We start from the raw sequence: 12,629 nt of genomic DNA, 5'->3' as shown, positions 1-12,629 counted from the left end.
TTTACTGGGAGAGTCCAACTGGGCAAGAAGCTCACTTTCAGCAGAGGCCTGAGGAGAAAAGCTTCAAAGTGTTTAGTACAATTAAATGTAATAAAACACAGGTAAATTAAGTACAGAATAAAGTTAATATATGAATAGGACAAACATACAATAAAATACACAAACATGTAGTACTGTTGTTGGGGATTACATTCAGATATTTGGTGACAAATAATATAGTGGTTAGTACAATAAAAATAATAAAACGTGTTATTTGAGTGTGGAATAAACGAACAGAGGTGATGTACATTTACTCAGGAGCATCAGCATAGGGTAAAGATACATAATTACTCAAAATGTGCAGTTTGCTTAAAGAAGAGTGATACAATATATACAGTGTATGTTACAATGCAGTGGGATAAGGATGCACTCTCTTGTAGGTATATATAGTTCAGCAGTAGCAATTGGAGAGCTTCATTATGTTGTGGAAGGTGATAGTGAAGGGTTGATAGTGACTAAGCATACGTAAGCACTATTATAAAGACAACACTATTGTACAGGAAGAATTTAATTGAGTACACTCATGTAGACAGTATGCTATTATGGGGAGCAACAAAGGGTCTGTGCACTTACATATCTAAGACATATACAAATGGGACCGGACAGTTTTAGAATGACAACACAATTTTTGACCATTGACATTGGCTCTGGATGATATTCACTGTTGATGTGACTCCCTGACCGCATGTGCAAAAATATGAAGAAGGGGGTTATGAATGGATAGAATTAAAAAGGGGACACAAGGGGATCAGGCTTGTATGACAAGTGCATGTGGTTGTCTCATGTGCATAACTGTTGTAGGTGGAGGAAAAGGCTACAAAATGATGAAACATTTTAAGAAGTTATCTTTACTTGAATTCTGTACTTCACATTCCTATATCAGAAATTCTATCAGACTTTAACATACTTACAAGGACAGGTGATCAGCTTCAGTGTTACAAGGACAGGTGATCAGCTGCAGACAGTGTTACAAGGGCAGGTAATCAGCTGCAATGTTACAAGGACAGGTGATCAGCCGTAGTGTTATAAGGACAGGTGATCAGCTACATTGTTACAAGGACAGGTGATCAGCTGCAATGTTACAATGACAGGTGGCCAGCTGCAATGTTACAAGTACAGTTGCTCAGCTGCAATATTACAATAACAAGTAATCAGCTGCAGTGTTACAAGGACAGGTGATCAGCTGCAGTGTTACAAGGACAGGTGATCAGCTGCAAAGTTACACGGACAGGTGATCAGCTGCAAAGTTACACGGACAGGTGATCAACTGCAGCATTACAATGACAGGTGATCAGCTGCAATGTTACAAGTACAGGTGATCAGCTACAGTGTTACAAGGACAGGTGATCAGCTGGATCATCTGCAGTGTTACAACAGGTGATCAGCTGCAACATTACAATAACAGGTGATCAGCTACAGTGTTACAAGGACAGGTGATCAGCTGCAATGTTACACAGACAGGTGATCAGCTGCAACGTTGCAATGACAGGTGATCAGCAGCAGTGTTACAAGGACAGGTGATCAGCTACAGTGTTACAAGAACAGGTGATCAGTTGCAACGTTACAAGGACAGGTGATCAGCTGCAGTGTTACAATGACATGTGATCAGCTGCAACATTACAATGACAGGGGATCAACGGCAGGGTTACAAGGACAGGTGATAAGCTACAGTGTTACAAGGACAGGTGATCAGTTGCAGCGTTACAAGGACAGGTGATCAGCTACAGTGTTACAAGGACAGATGATCAGTTGCAATGTTACAAGGGCAGGTGATCAGCTGCAATATTACAAGGACAGGTGATCAGTTGCAAAGTTACAAGGACAGGTGATCAGCTGCAGTGCTACAAGTACAGATGATCAGCTACAGTGTTACAAGGACAGGTGATTGGCTGCAGTGTTACAAGGACAGGTGATCAGCTGCAGTGTTACAAGGACAGGTGATCAGCTACAGTGTTACAAGGACAGGTGATTGGCTGCAGTGTTACAAGGACATGTGATCAGCTGCAATGTATGGATTATTTAAAGCATCTCTCAGATGGTTACAGCTCCATTCATTGTTTTGAATGTCTGCTTTCATATTCATTAATGATGCGCAGAGATAAGTATTGCTGTGTGATATAACATTTCACAGTAACTAAGGAAGTACTCAAAATACAAGTTGTTCTTGTTTATGTCTTTAAATAATAAAAATACAATTATAAAAACAACATTATTGTGATAACTGGCTGCAGTCTGCAGTGACAAATAACTTGTGTTCATTGCTCTAGACATTCTCTCAAATCTAGGTATCAATGCCATCCCTTTATCCTAAATGTTTATCATAAATTTGAAATACAAATAATCCAGCCACATTGGAAAAGCTACAGTAAAATAGTGAGGACACTTCATGTTCACAGAGTTACTCGATTTTGTATCTCTTTAAAAAAAATAAAGCAAACTAAACCATTTCTTTGAAAAAGCGTCAAACTATATTTTACTATGTTTTAAAACAAAATCATCATAATTCTCACCCCATTTCCCCCCACTTGTCTGAATAACAGTTTTAGATTTTTATCCAAATGACAGCACTTCCAAAAGAACTCTGTCGAAAGCATAACTGATTAGATTTCCAAGTAAGCGCAGAATTACATAGTTGGTTATATATGACACTCCCTTACCTTGTCAAATAAGGCAATGTAGAGTGAAAACCCAAATCTGTCGACAAGGTTTATCTTGTCGGATAAGGCACTACACAGCTCCATGGCAGTTGTCGCTGAGTCGGCAAGAAGAGTTTTTGTTGTTCCATCCATAAACGTGACAGGCAGCATAATCGGTTTCTTTGACTTTGTTGCCTAAAATAAATATTTAATGTACATAAAAGAGAAGGTTAAAAGTCTATGCTAAAATAAAAGTTTTCTGTGTGCATTACAGTTATTTTTATTTGCCAATATGTTAATACTTTAAGAGCAGACAGTGAGGTAAGCTTTGTTTAAAAAGATACCACTTTTCTGAATATCTGAATATATGAATTCATGGAAATAGATCTGGCCTCTGGAGAGTCCAATGGGGCTAGCCTGTGTGCATCTACATCCTTGCCTCTGCCTATCTTATGCCCCCTAGAACCCTTATTTTATTGTGCATGCCAACAACATAGCCATTTAAGTATACCAGGTTGCATGATTTCAGTCAATAAATAGTTTGTAATATCAGTGTTAATCTCCTTCAACCAGTCTGCTGCCCCCATTGATCTCTCCAATCTTGTCGTCTTCTTCTTGCCTCTCGACTCCATATATTCCCAGAATACCATCTTCTTTCACATGTCTTTCCTTCACTGTATATGTACCACACCATCCTTCCTATCCCCAATACCCGAATGCCTCCATTTTCTCCATCACTTCCAATATCAGCTTTGGCATGAACTCTTCTAGCATAATGAGTTCTAATTATATGCTGTAAATGGAAACTAAAGCTAAAATTAACATTTTAATTGGAAATGTTCAGAAAAAAAAACTGAAGTATACAACACCACGTTGTAGTGAAACAAAGGAGAAAATTAGTTATATGTATAACAGGAGGTGTGTGTGTGTGTGTGTGTGTGTGTGTGTGTGTGTGTGTGTGTGTGTGCGTGTGCGTGTGCGTGTGTGTGTGTGCGCAAGTGTATATGCATATGCCTGAACACTCACTGAGGGGATGTAGTTGTGGGTGAAAAGGAAAAAGAGATCAGATGAGAAAGAGGAGAGGATTAGTGAAAATAAAGTGATAATGAGAGTGACAGAACACAACAGCCTGGAAATTCAAACCAAGGGACCTCATTAATACATGGAGGCCAAAGTCATGCAGGTGAAGATCAGTAATCACTAGTAAGAAATAGCCAAAATAAAGTAAAAAAAGTAAAATGATACATTGAAATTAAATGTAAACATCGAAAAGTAAAGATCTGGAGGGAGATAGAGACTAATGGGAGTTTGTAAAAACAAAGTTTGTTGGAAGTCAACCAAAATGAATAATAAATGTATCTTTAGGATTTATTCTATGGTTCACATCACTAAATTCCAGGAAAATGAGAAGAATCAGCCTCCACCAGTTATTCGCTCAAGTGTTTTATTAAAAACATAAGTGCTTTTGTTCATAAAAAGTAAACATGAATTTCATCAGATCCTTGAATTCCAGCTGCAGGACACAAACACAAATCAATGACACAGTGTGAGCAGTAGCAGTAAGATGGGGCGCAGCAGATTTATCAGTGTCACCGTTCCTAAGTGCTCCCTAGTGTTCCCTTAATCTGTGAATAAAATGTATCCTAATTTCTGTTTTCATAAATACTGGAACATTCCCTGCAAATGACAAAATATATCACATTGCTAGAAATACACAACAACTGCCTGGTCATGTTAAAGACACATCTGGATCCTCAAAGCCAGGAATTTTTGGAAACACTTTTGCAGCTGTAAGAGTGAGCTCTCTTAAAGGGTTTGTTAATTAGGAGAACATTCTAGAGGTTTATAGACTGTTTCTCACCAGAAGATTATGCAGAATGCCTGGTTAATGGTGTGAAGCCTGGGCTGCCAGTTAGCCATTTTTATCTTCTGGAAGAGTGAAGGCTGTTTTTGTAATCTGGAAATGACTACACATTCCTGCATTCTGTTTGCTGCAGAAAACAGAATCATAGTGTTTGTAAAGTCACTGACTGCTAACAGAAGTTGTACTACAAGCACTACTTCATTGAAATGCAATTATGTTCTTACGCAGTTAAACAAAAAAGGTGAAAAGTGACATTCGACTTTAAAATTCCAAAATGGAAGGAAAAGGGAAAGGAGGAAACAGGGAAGGGGTGGAGTAAGGGCACGGCTTTATCCTATGTTTGCTTCTTCCAAATGTGGCAACCCTGGGCAATGAGTGCCCGTGAGAAGGAAGCACTAATATTAAGATTAGGCTATAAGATAGGAAGGCGAAAGAGACGAACAACTGATCATGTTGTATAAACTGCTTCATTCACTGGAAATATAATTTCAATTGCCTTTGTGCATCCAGACAATGAAGTAAATACTTTACCTTGTTGAGGTACCTACATAAAATACTGAAAGATATATGGACTGGATAATATTAGTCTAAAATGTCACTTCAGGTTAAGGATGAGGGACTAGTATGGAGAAAGAAATTATCACTCTGAAAGACCAGGTAAGGAGGTTGACAGGAAAAGACTTGAAGTTCTGATACTCTTCTGGCTGAAATCAATGCCACAAGGAAGAGTTTTCCAGAACAGAAATTTGAGATCAGTCAAAGTAGCTGTTTCAAAATGAGTCAACGTCAACTTCTCCAACATAATGTTAATGCCCCAAGGAAAGGGTAGGATTCATGAAGGGGAGTCAAAGCAAGAAGGTTCCTTTCATGAATACATTTTGGATAGCCAGAGATTGCAAAATGAAGATGTGATAGCAATTCATAAAAGCTGCTAAATGCATCACATCAAAAAGAGAACAGAAGACAGAAATAATAAGACTGAAGAGATAGCTGGAAAGGGATCTAGGCCTTGTTGAAGAGTCCACAACAAAACCTTTTTCTACTTGCCCATATAGGGAATAGGTTTCTGGGAAGTGGTAGGGATTTGGACCACCTTGGATGTCCATTAAGGGAAGATGAAGGGATTGCATGTCCAGGTGAGGCCTGCCAGACAGGTGAGACAGGAGATCTGGAAGGGGATTTAAAAGCAGGGAGGCTCTTTGAGATAAGGCCAAAGCAAGGGAAACTACAGTAATTGAGGCAGGAATGGGGCTATGAAGATTACTTTGCTCTGCATAGTTTCTGGAAAAATGTCATAATCAGAGGAAGGGGGTGGAGGCATACAAAAGATCTGGTGGCCACTGATGAAACAGAATGTCCATTGGGGTCTATCCTTATGGAGGGATAAGGAAAATAAATTGCTGCTCTTTGTGTTGGGTAGGGATGTGAATAGGTCACAGCAAGGCTTACCCCAACAACAGAATAACCTTGGTGCTACCACCTGTGGACTGAGGGAGCACTTGTGAGGCAGCAGAATATACCTTCTAAGCCTGTCCACTAAACAGTTGATCTGACAGGGGATGTGCATTGCAGACAGAAAGCATTGTGAAGAAATTGTTCACAGCCACACTCTCATGGCCTCCCAACACACAGAATAAGATCTGCTGCTACCCTGTGTTTTGATAAACTATACTACTGCTGCATTGTCCATTTGTATAGTTATAACACCCAGGGAAAGAAGATCTAGGAACATCTACAACCCTAAGAGAACCACTCTTTTTTCCAGTACACTGATGTGTAGACTGGACTCTAGTTGCCACCACATCTCTTGGACCGCCCACTTTAAAGACTCCCTCCCAATCCAGAGCAGACACATCCATGTTAACCATATTGACTGGAAGGGGTAAGGAAAAAGGGGCATCCTGTGTTCAAGCCACATATCAATTGGTTTTGGAAGCAGTAGAAATATGGATAAGCTTGTGTGTGTTGTCCTGTAGTTGAGACCATTCAACTCAGAAGGTCCCCTGAAAAACTGCCATGTAGTGTCTCACATATGGCACTAGATTAGGCTTAACATCTTGAGGATAACATGAGTGAGGGGGGTGGGGTAGAAAAACCGATAAGATACTGTATCATTAACAGTATGGATAGAATGTTGCCTTGAGGGAGTCTGACTAGTATATGCTCAGTCTTAAGATGGTATTGAAAAATGATGAAATTCCGTGACTGTTCCAGCTGTAACTTAGTCATGTTGATAAATATTCCTAGGGGCAGGCAAGGTTGATTCAAGTAATTCATTGCTTCTATCAGGGATTACCTGGTGGGACAGATTAGGAGCAAGTCACCCAAGTAAGGGAAAAAAGTGCAGGCTCAAGGTCTCATGTGAGAGGTGACCACTGCCATGTACTTGGTGAACACCCTGAGGACAGGGATGAGACATAATGACAGGGCACAAAACTGATAGTGACTGCTTCCACTTGAAATAACAGGAACCTCCAGGAAACTTTGGCAATTTGGACATGTAGTTTCACATTCTGAGGGTCTAGTGAACACAACCAATCCCCTTCCTAATGACAAGGAAGGATGGATTGCTTCACCACCATCAGGAACTTGGTTTTCTTGACATAATGATTTAGGCCATTGAGATCCAGAATGGCCTGATGTCCTGTATTTTCTTGAAAGTCAAAAAGAATTCTCAACAATTTTATAGGTAGTTACTAGGCAAGTGGTCTAGAAAAACCAAGCCTAGCTCAGTTTTTCCATCTGCCCCAAAGTTCTATCTGGTTAACTAACTTCCTCAAGGTCACACAGCAGGCAAAAGGAGGCAGAGGGAATCAAACCTTGGACCACAGGAAACAATTCATTAACAACTCACAGCCTTAATCCTCTGCATTAACTGGCAAACTACCAGAACCTTTCTAGTCTGGTGGGACCTCTTGGCTGGCTTGTTTGGAAAGAAGGCTTCATATCTCTGCTCTAGCCACCTCCTTCTGACAGGGTATGAAATCTAGTAATAGTGAGGAGGTTGGCTTTAGTAATTATGAAAATAAAATGATATAGTTTTTGGATAGTACCTTCATGACCTATTTGCGCTGTGTGATGCCCTCCCACTCATCTCGGTGTAGGGAGAGATGATCACTTGACTTCCTCCAGAGGGGGATAGTCAAGCAAGTCCTCAGGGGTTCTGCAGTTGCCTCTACTGCAGGAACCAGAAAAACCCTGGTTCTATACAGCACCTATGCCCTTAGGTTCGTGTTCATTAAAGGGCTCCCACTTCCTCAAGAAACTAGTTAAAGGACTGCCATTTGGATTTTTAAAGCATAAATTCTTAGAGCCTTTCTGATTGCTTGAAAAGGATCTCTATGTGGTAAGAATGTAACCCACTTGGGGGACAACTGTTTGCCCTCCTCTTTGCTACTGACCGGATTCTTCTTCATCTTTAGTCCAAAAAGAAAGGACCCATTGAACAGGGTATTAGTGAATGATGCCTTAATGTTCTCCAAGAAGCCACAAAGTCTATGCCTGGCAAAACTCTTCAAGGTGATGCCTCCTTCAGCTGCTCTAGTCACTCCATCAGCTGCAATGTGTAAAGCTGCATGGATAAGGTGTCAATGTCCAACACAATTGACACCAGTGCCTTTGGTTCTCTGCAGATATCAGGTGCCGGCAGTCTTCACAACAAGTCCAAGGTCTGTATTACTAGAAGCAGTTCATATGCATCAGGCAGTTAAGAGCCCAATGCAAAGGCACACTTTCCCATTCAGTTCATTGCCCTGGAACCTTTATCTGGCAGATGGACTGCTAGGATCTCAAAGCGTTCTCTCTTAGTTGCTGCTGCTACCATCATTGAGTATGCAAAGGGGCCTTTACTCCAGTATGATCTGTCCCTAGGAAGTTGCAGTATCTTGTCAAGTTTCCTTTGAATGGGCTCAGCCACACTGGGTTCTCACCAAGTCAGCTCCTCAACCATGTCAATCATGCAATCTTTGGGGGGGGGGCATTCGGGATGTAGATGGGACAATCAAAAAAGCCTCCATCAGAATTTTTTCATCAGGGAGAGAGCTTCTGAAGACTATCTACCACTCTGCCTCATCATTTCTACAATTTCTATGAATCTGGGGTCATCTGGAGGGAACTGCAGGGATCACACCCTTTCATGTAGGTCTGAATTAGGGTGAGAGACTCTGTTGGAGAGTCTGTGCCTCCTTTTGTGTATCATCTTTCTAAGCATTTGGGATGAGGAGTTCTCTGTGTGACTGAAACAGAAGTCTGATCCTGACAGATATCATGTTTGTAGGCGTTTCAAAATTCTCTGTACCTAGAGTTCATGACTGGTGCCCAACACTCATGATTGCTGGGTGTCATTGGAAGAAGCCAAGGTCAATGGTTCATCTGCTTTGTCCCATCAAATACACTGTGAAGGCTGCCAGCCTAGCTAGATAGAATTTTATAGATAATTCTGTCATCAGTAAATATTAATGTAAACCACAGGCTTGTTGTCTTAAATGGTAAAAATAGTATTACAGGTGGAAATGGAAAAAATATAACAACAGTGCACTCTACTGACCAAGTAAAAGCATGTTGTGACCTTTTGATTTAAACATGTTGCCAAAATGTCTAAACGAAAACATTCTTTCTATTGTTTTAACCAAAAGTCAAATTGCTAGATTTAAACATGCAAATGTATTTTTATTGCTCTGCTTCCTGACCAGCTGCAAGATAACAAAAGGAGATTAAGAATGTAAATGTAGTTTTTGTTAGCCTGGGAACCCAGGGAAGTGTGAAGAATGATGTAATGTGAACCAGGAATGTGATTTTAAAAACAGAGAGAATCAGAGAGCATTAAGCATTTTGTCTTGACCATCCAACTTTTCACAACTCTGCCTGTGTTCTATATGCAAGTTTATCTTAGACTTGTATTTTCTCTTAGAACTAGCTAGAAACTAGAGAGATTAGACTAAGTGTTTTTCTGTGATGTCAGAATTGTACTACTGAATTATTTTAAGTATTCCTCTGTGATCTCTCAACTCTTGACTAGCACTATGTAGTAAAAAGTATTTTCTTGTGTTTTTAGTATTTATTATTAAATATTTTTAAACCTTTCAACTGTGGCTGTTTTGCGTAGAGTTAATTTAAGCTCTAGAGTACATTGCATGTATATAGTGATTACTGTCCAAGTCACTCCAAATAAGCCTTGCTGTTCAGTTGCACTTACCATTTGGATAATAATATTGCACAGTAATAATTGAATACCCTTTTAGGGGCCTTTGAGTAGCTGATAAATATTAGCTGGGTGGTGGCAGTGATTTCTACCGTATAGTCTGGGTAAAAGGGGCACTGCTGAAGAACCTGTGCCAGCCTTCTCCAGGAGTGTCTGTGTGGTTGTATAAACTCTTATCTCAAAGTGTGTGTGTGTGTGTGTGTGTGTGTGTGTGTGTGTGTGTCAACTACCTGGGCAGGGACACATAGCACTGATTGGACAGAGAGGGTGCTGGAGGTTTTAGCTTGCCCAGCTGACTGAGATCTGGACCCTATAGCTGTGCCAGTGGGGAGTCTTATTGGGGACCTGGAGAGCAAGGGAGTGGCCAGTCCTGGACTGACTGTAATCTATGTGTGCTCTTAAGGGAAATTGCACTTTACTGTGTGTATTTGTTATCCTTTCCTCCTATATGAGACTCCCCTCACTGGTGTTAGTGGTGAGGATTGAGGCTTCTTGATTGCTGGGCCAGGGCATGGGCATCACATATTAATTGTTTGGCAGTGGTGGGATATCCACATCACATATTAATTGGTTGGCAAATACTAATTGGCTTGTAGTGGTGTGGGTAGAGTGAATTCCTGTAGCTTGTGTACAGTGAGCTTTGAAGATGTTTTGTACTCTAAATCAGCCATGCAGTGAATACTCAGAGTTCAGATCATAATTGTTTTATTTCTTTTGTTAGCTTAGTTAGTCAGGGTGAGCAGGCAGCATGTCAGCAGAGGAGTGTGGAAAGCTGACAAGGAGCCAGCTGGCGGAGATGTGCCAGGCTAGGGGATTGGTGCATGAAAACCTGACTAAGGCATACCTGATTGCAGCCCTGGTTATAGCTGCATCAGAAAACAGCAACCAGGAGGACAATCAGACTGGCAGTGGAGATATAATACCCTCGGAGAATGGACAGCTTAACCTTTCTGCAGAGGACTTAAAAATCCATCTGGAGCTAAAAAGACTTGAGTTGGAGGCCAGGCGTTTGGAGACAGAAGCCAAGGAACAAGAGTGGCAGAGGAAGCATGAGAGGGAAATGCTGACTCTTCGCCGGAGTTGTGGAGGTAATGGGGAAGAGAGAAACTGGACCCCAGAAGCACAAAACATCAGTAAATTTCTTCCGCAGTTTAAAGAGAGGGATAATTTTGATAGTTTCATTCATATGTTTGAGAGGGTATGCAAACAGTATAGTGTTGACCAAAGGCTTTGGGTATGGTTCCTGACCCCCTTACTCCATGGTAAAGCTGTAACTGTTTTGTCAAAAATGTCTGACGTTGCATGTTTTGATTAGACTGCTGTTGAAAAGCACTTGTTAGAATTGTTTAAGCTAACACTTGAAATGTATAGGAAAAAGGTTTTGTGAGCATAGATGCAAGTCAGATGAAAGTGTGTGTGAATATGTTGCTGAACTGGGCACTTATTTCCATAGCTGGCTGAGTGGATGTTAGGTCACCACTTTTGAAGGGCTGGCAGACCTTTTGGTGAGGGAACAAGCCCATAGCACTTTGCCTGAGGACGTGAGGATCTGGTTAGCTGATAGACAATGTGCTACTTCAGATGAGTTGGGGAAGAAGGGCGACCTATACCTGGCAAGCAGGGCAGACCTGTACAGGAAAGAGACCCCTAGTACTGCTCACAGGTTTAAAGGAACCCATGGTGGGCAGCCCAGACTGCCCCAACAGAATCTGCCAGCATCAGGGGAAGCCACTAGTCCAGCTACACGTCCAGGAGCTAGGGTTAAATATTTTGAATGCAACCAGTGGGGCCATGTGGCATACAGGTGTCCACAGAGGCAAGGTGAGGAACAAAAGGTGAGGTTGCCAGTAAGTGGGAAAGACAAAATGCCAATAGTAGGCTGTCTTGAGACAACAGGGGTACCGAACTACCATCCTGCAGATGTCCTGATAGGGAAGGATTTGGATGAGCCAGTACCATGTGCTTATGCAGTTACACGTGGTCAGGCTAGGAGACAAGCATGTGGGTCTGGTAGCCTAGGGGAGACCCAGACAGACTGCATACTTGCAGCCAGGACTGGTGAGATGGTTACTTCAGGAAGGGAGCTACCCTGTAGCAGTGAGACTGAAAGTGAGCCGCAGCTGCTTGGGGGTACTGATGGTCCCTTGGATGGAGGGACTGCAAAGGTAGTGGTGAGTACTAGTACCCAGGCTGACAGTGAGGCACCACTGTCAGAGGATGCCTGACTTCCTGTGGAAGGGGATCTGGGAAGGGTTACAAGGAGAGAGTTGAAACAGGCTCAGCTCTCAGACCCTACATTGCAAGGCCTGAGGCAAGTAGCTAGGGAGGCACCTGATTCTCAGGGAAAAGGGGAATCTGTATACTGGGACAAAGGGTTACTATACAGAGAGTGGACCCCTGAGGGAGGACTAGAAGGTGAGAGAGTACAGCAGTTGGTAGTGCCTAGACTATATTGACTGGCACTTCTATCCATAGCCCATGATATTCCCTTTGCAGGTCATATGGGCATAAAACGTACAAAGAGGCATATTATACAGAACTTCTATTGGCCTGGAATTTCCAGAGATGTAACAAGGTACTGCAGGACCTGTGAGCAGTGCCAAAAGGTAGGCAAGGCAGGAGACAAGGTGAGAGCTCCTTTGATGCCTTTGCCTGTGATTGAGGAGCCATTTCAGAGGGTAGCTATGGATATTGTGGGTCCTCTGAGTACCTCAAGTTCCACAGGGAAAAAGTATATCTTAGTGGTAGTGCATTTATGCGACATGATACCCTGAGGCGGTGGCTTTTTCCTCCATTGAGGCAGAGAAGGTGGAAAATGCTTTGTTAGAGATTTTCAGCAGGATAAGTTTCCCAAAAGAAATAGTGACTAACAGAGGTGTCAATTTCATGT

The 12,629-nt window shown here is 41.7% G+C and overlaps 1 protein-coding gene across 1 annotated transcript in view; it reads right to left on the bottom strand.

Moving 5' to 3' along the window:
- Positions 1-12,629, bottom strand: part of MYO7A (myosin VIIA) — a 1,588,820-nt gene that overhangs the window by 622,567 nt on the left and 953,624 nt on the right. The window contains exon 30 of the mRNA XM_044073349.1: positions 2,697-2,870. Within this exon, the coding sequence (XP_043929284.1) occupies positions 2,697-2,870 (174 nt within the window). The remainder of the gene's footprint in view (positions 1-2,696; positions 2,871-12,629) is intronic.

Source organism: Protopterus annectens, chromosome 5.part1 (assembly GCF_019279795.1).
Source record: "Protopterus annectens isolate FY-2018-M chromosome 5.part1, PAN1.0, whole genome shotgun sequence".
Classification (NCBI taxonomy): domain Eukaryota; kingdom Metazoa; phylum Chordata; order Ceratodontiformes; family Protopteridae; genus Protopterus; species Protopterus annectens.
The sequence above is the reverse complement of the archived record's forward strand: the minus strand, read 5'-3'. Positions and strand labels throughout refer to the sequence as shown.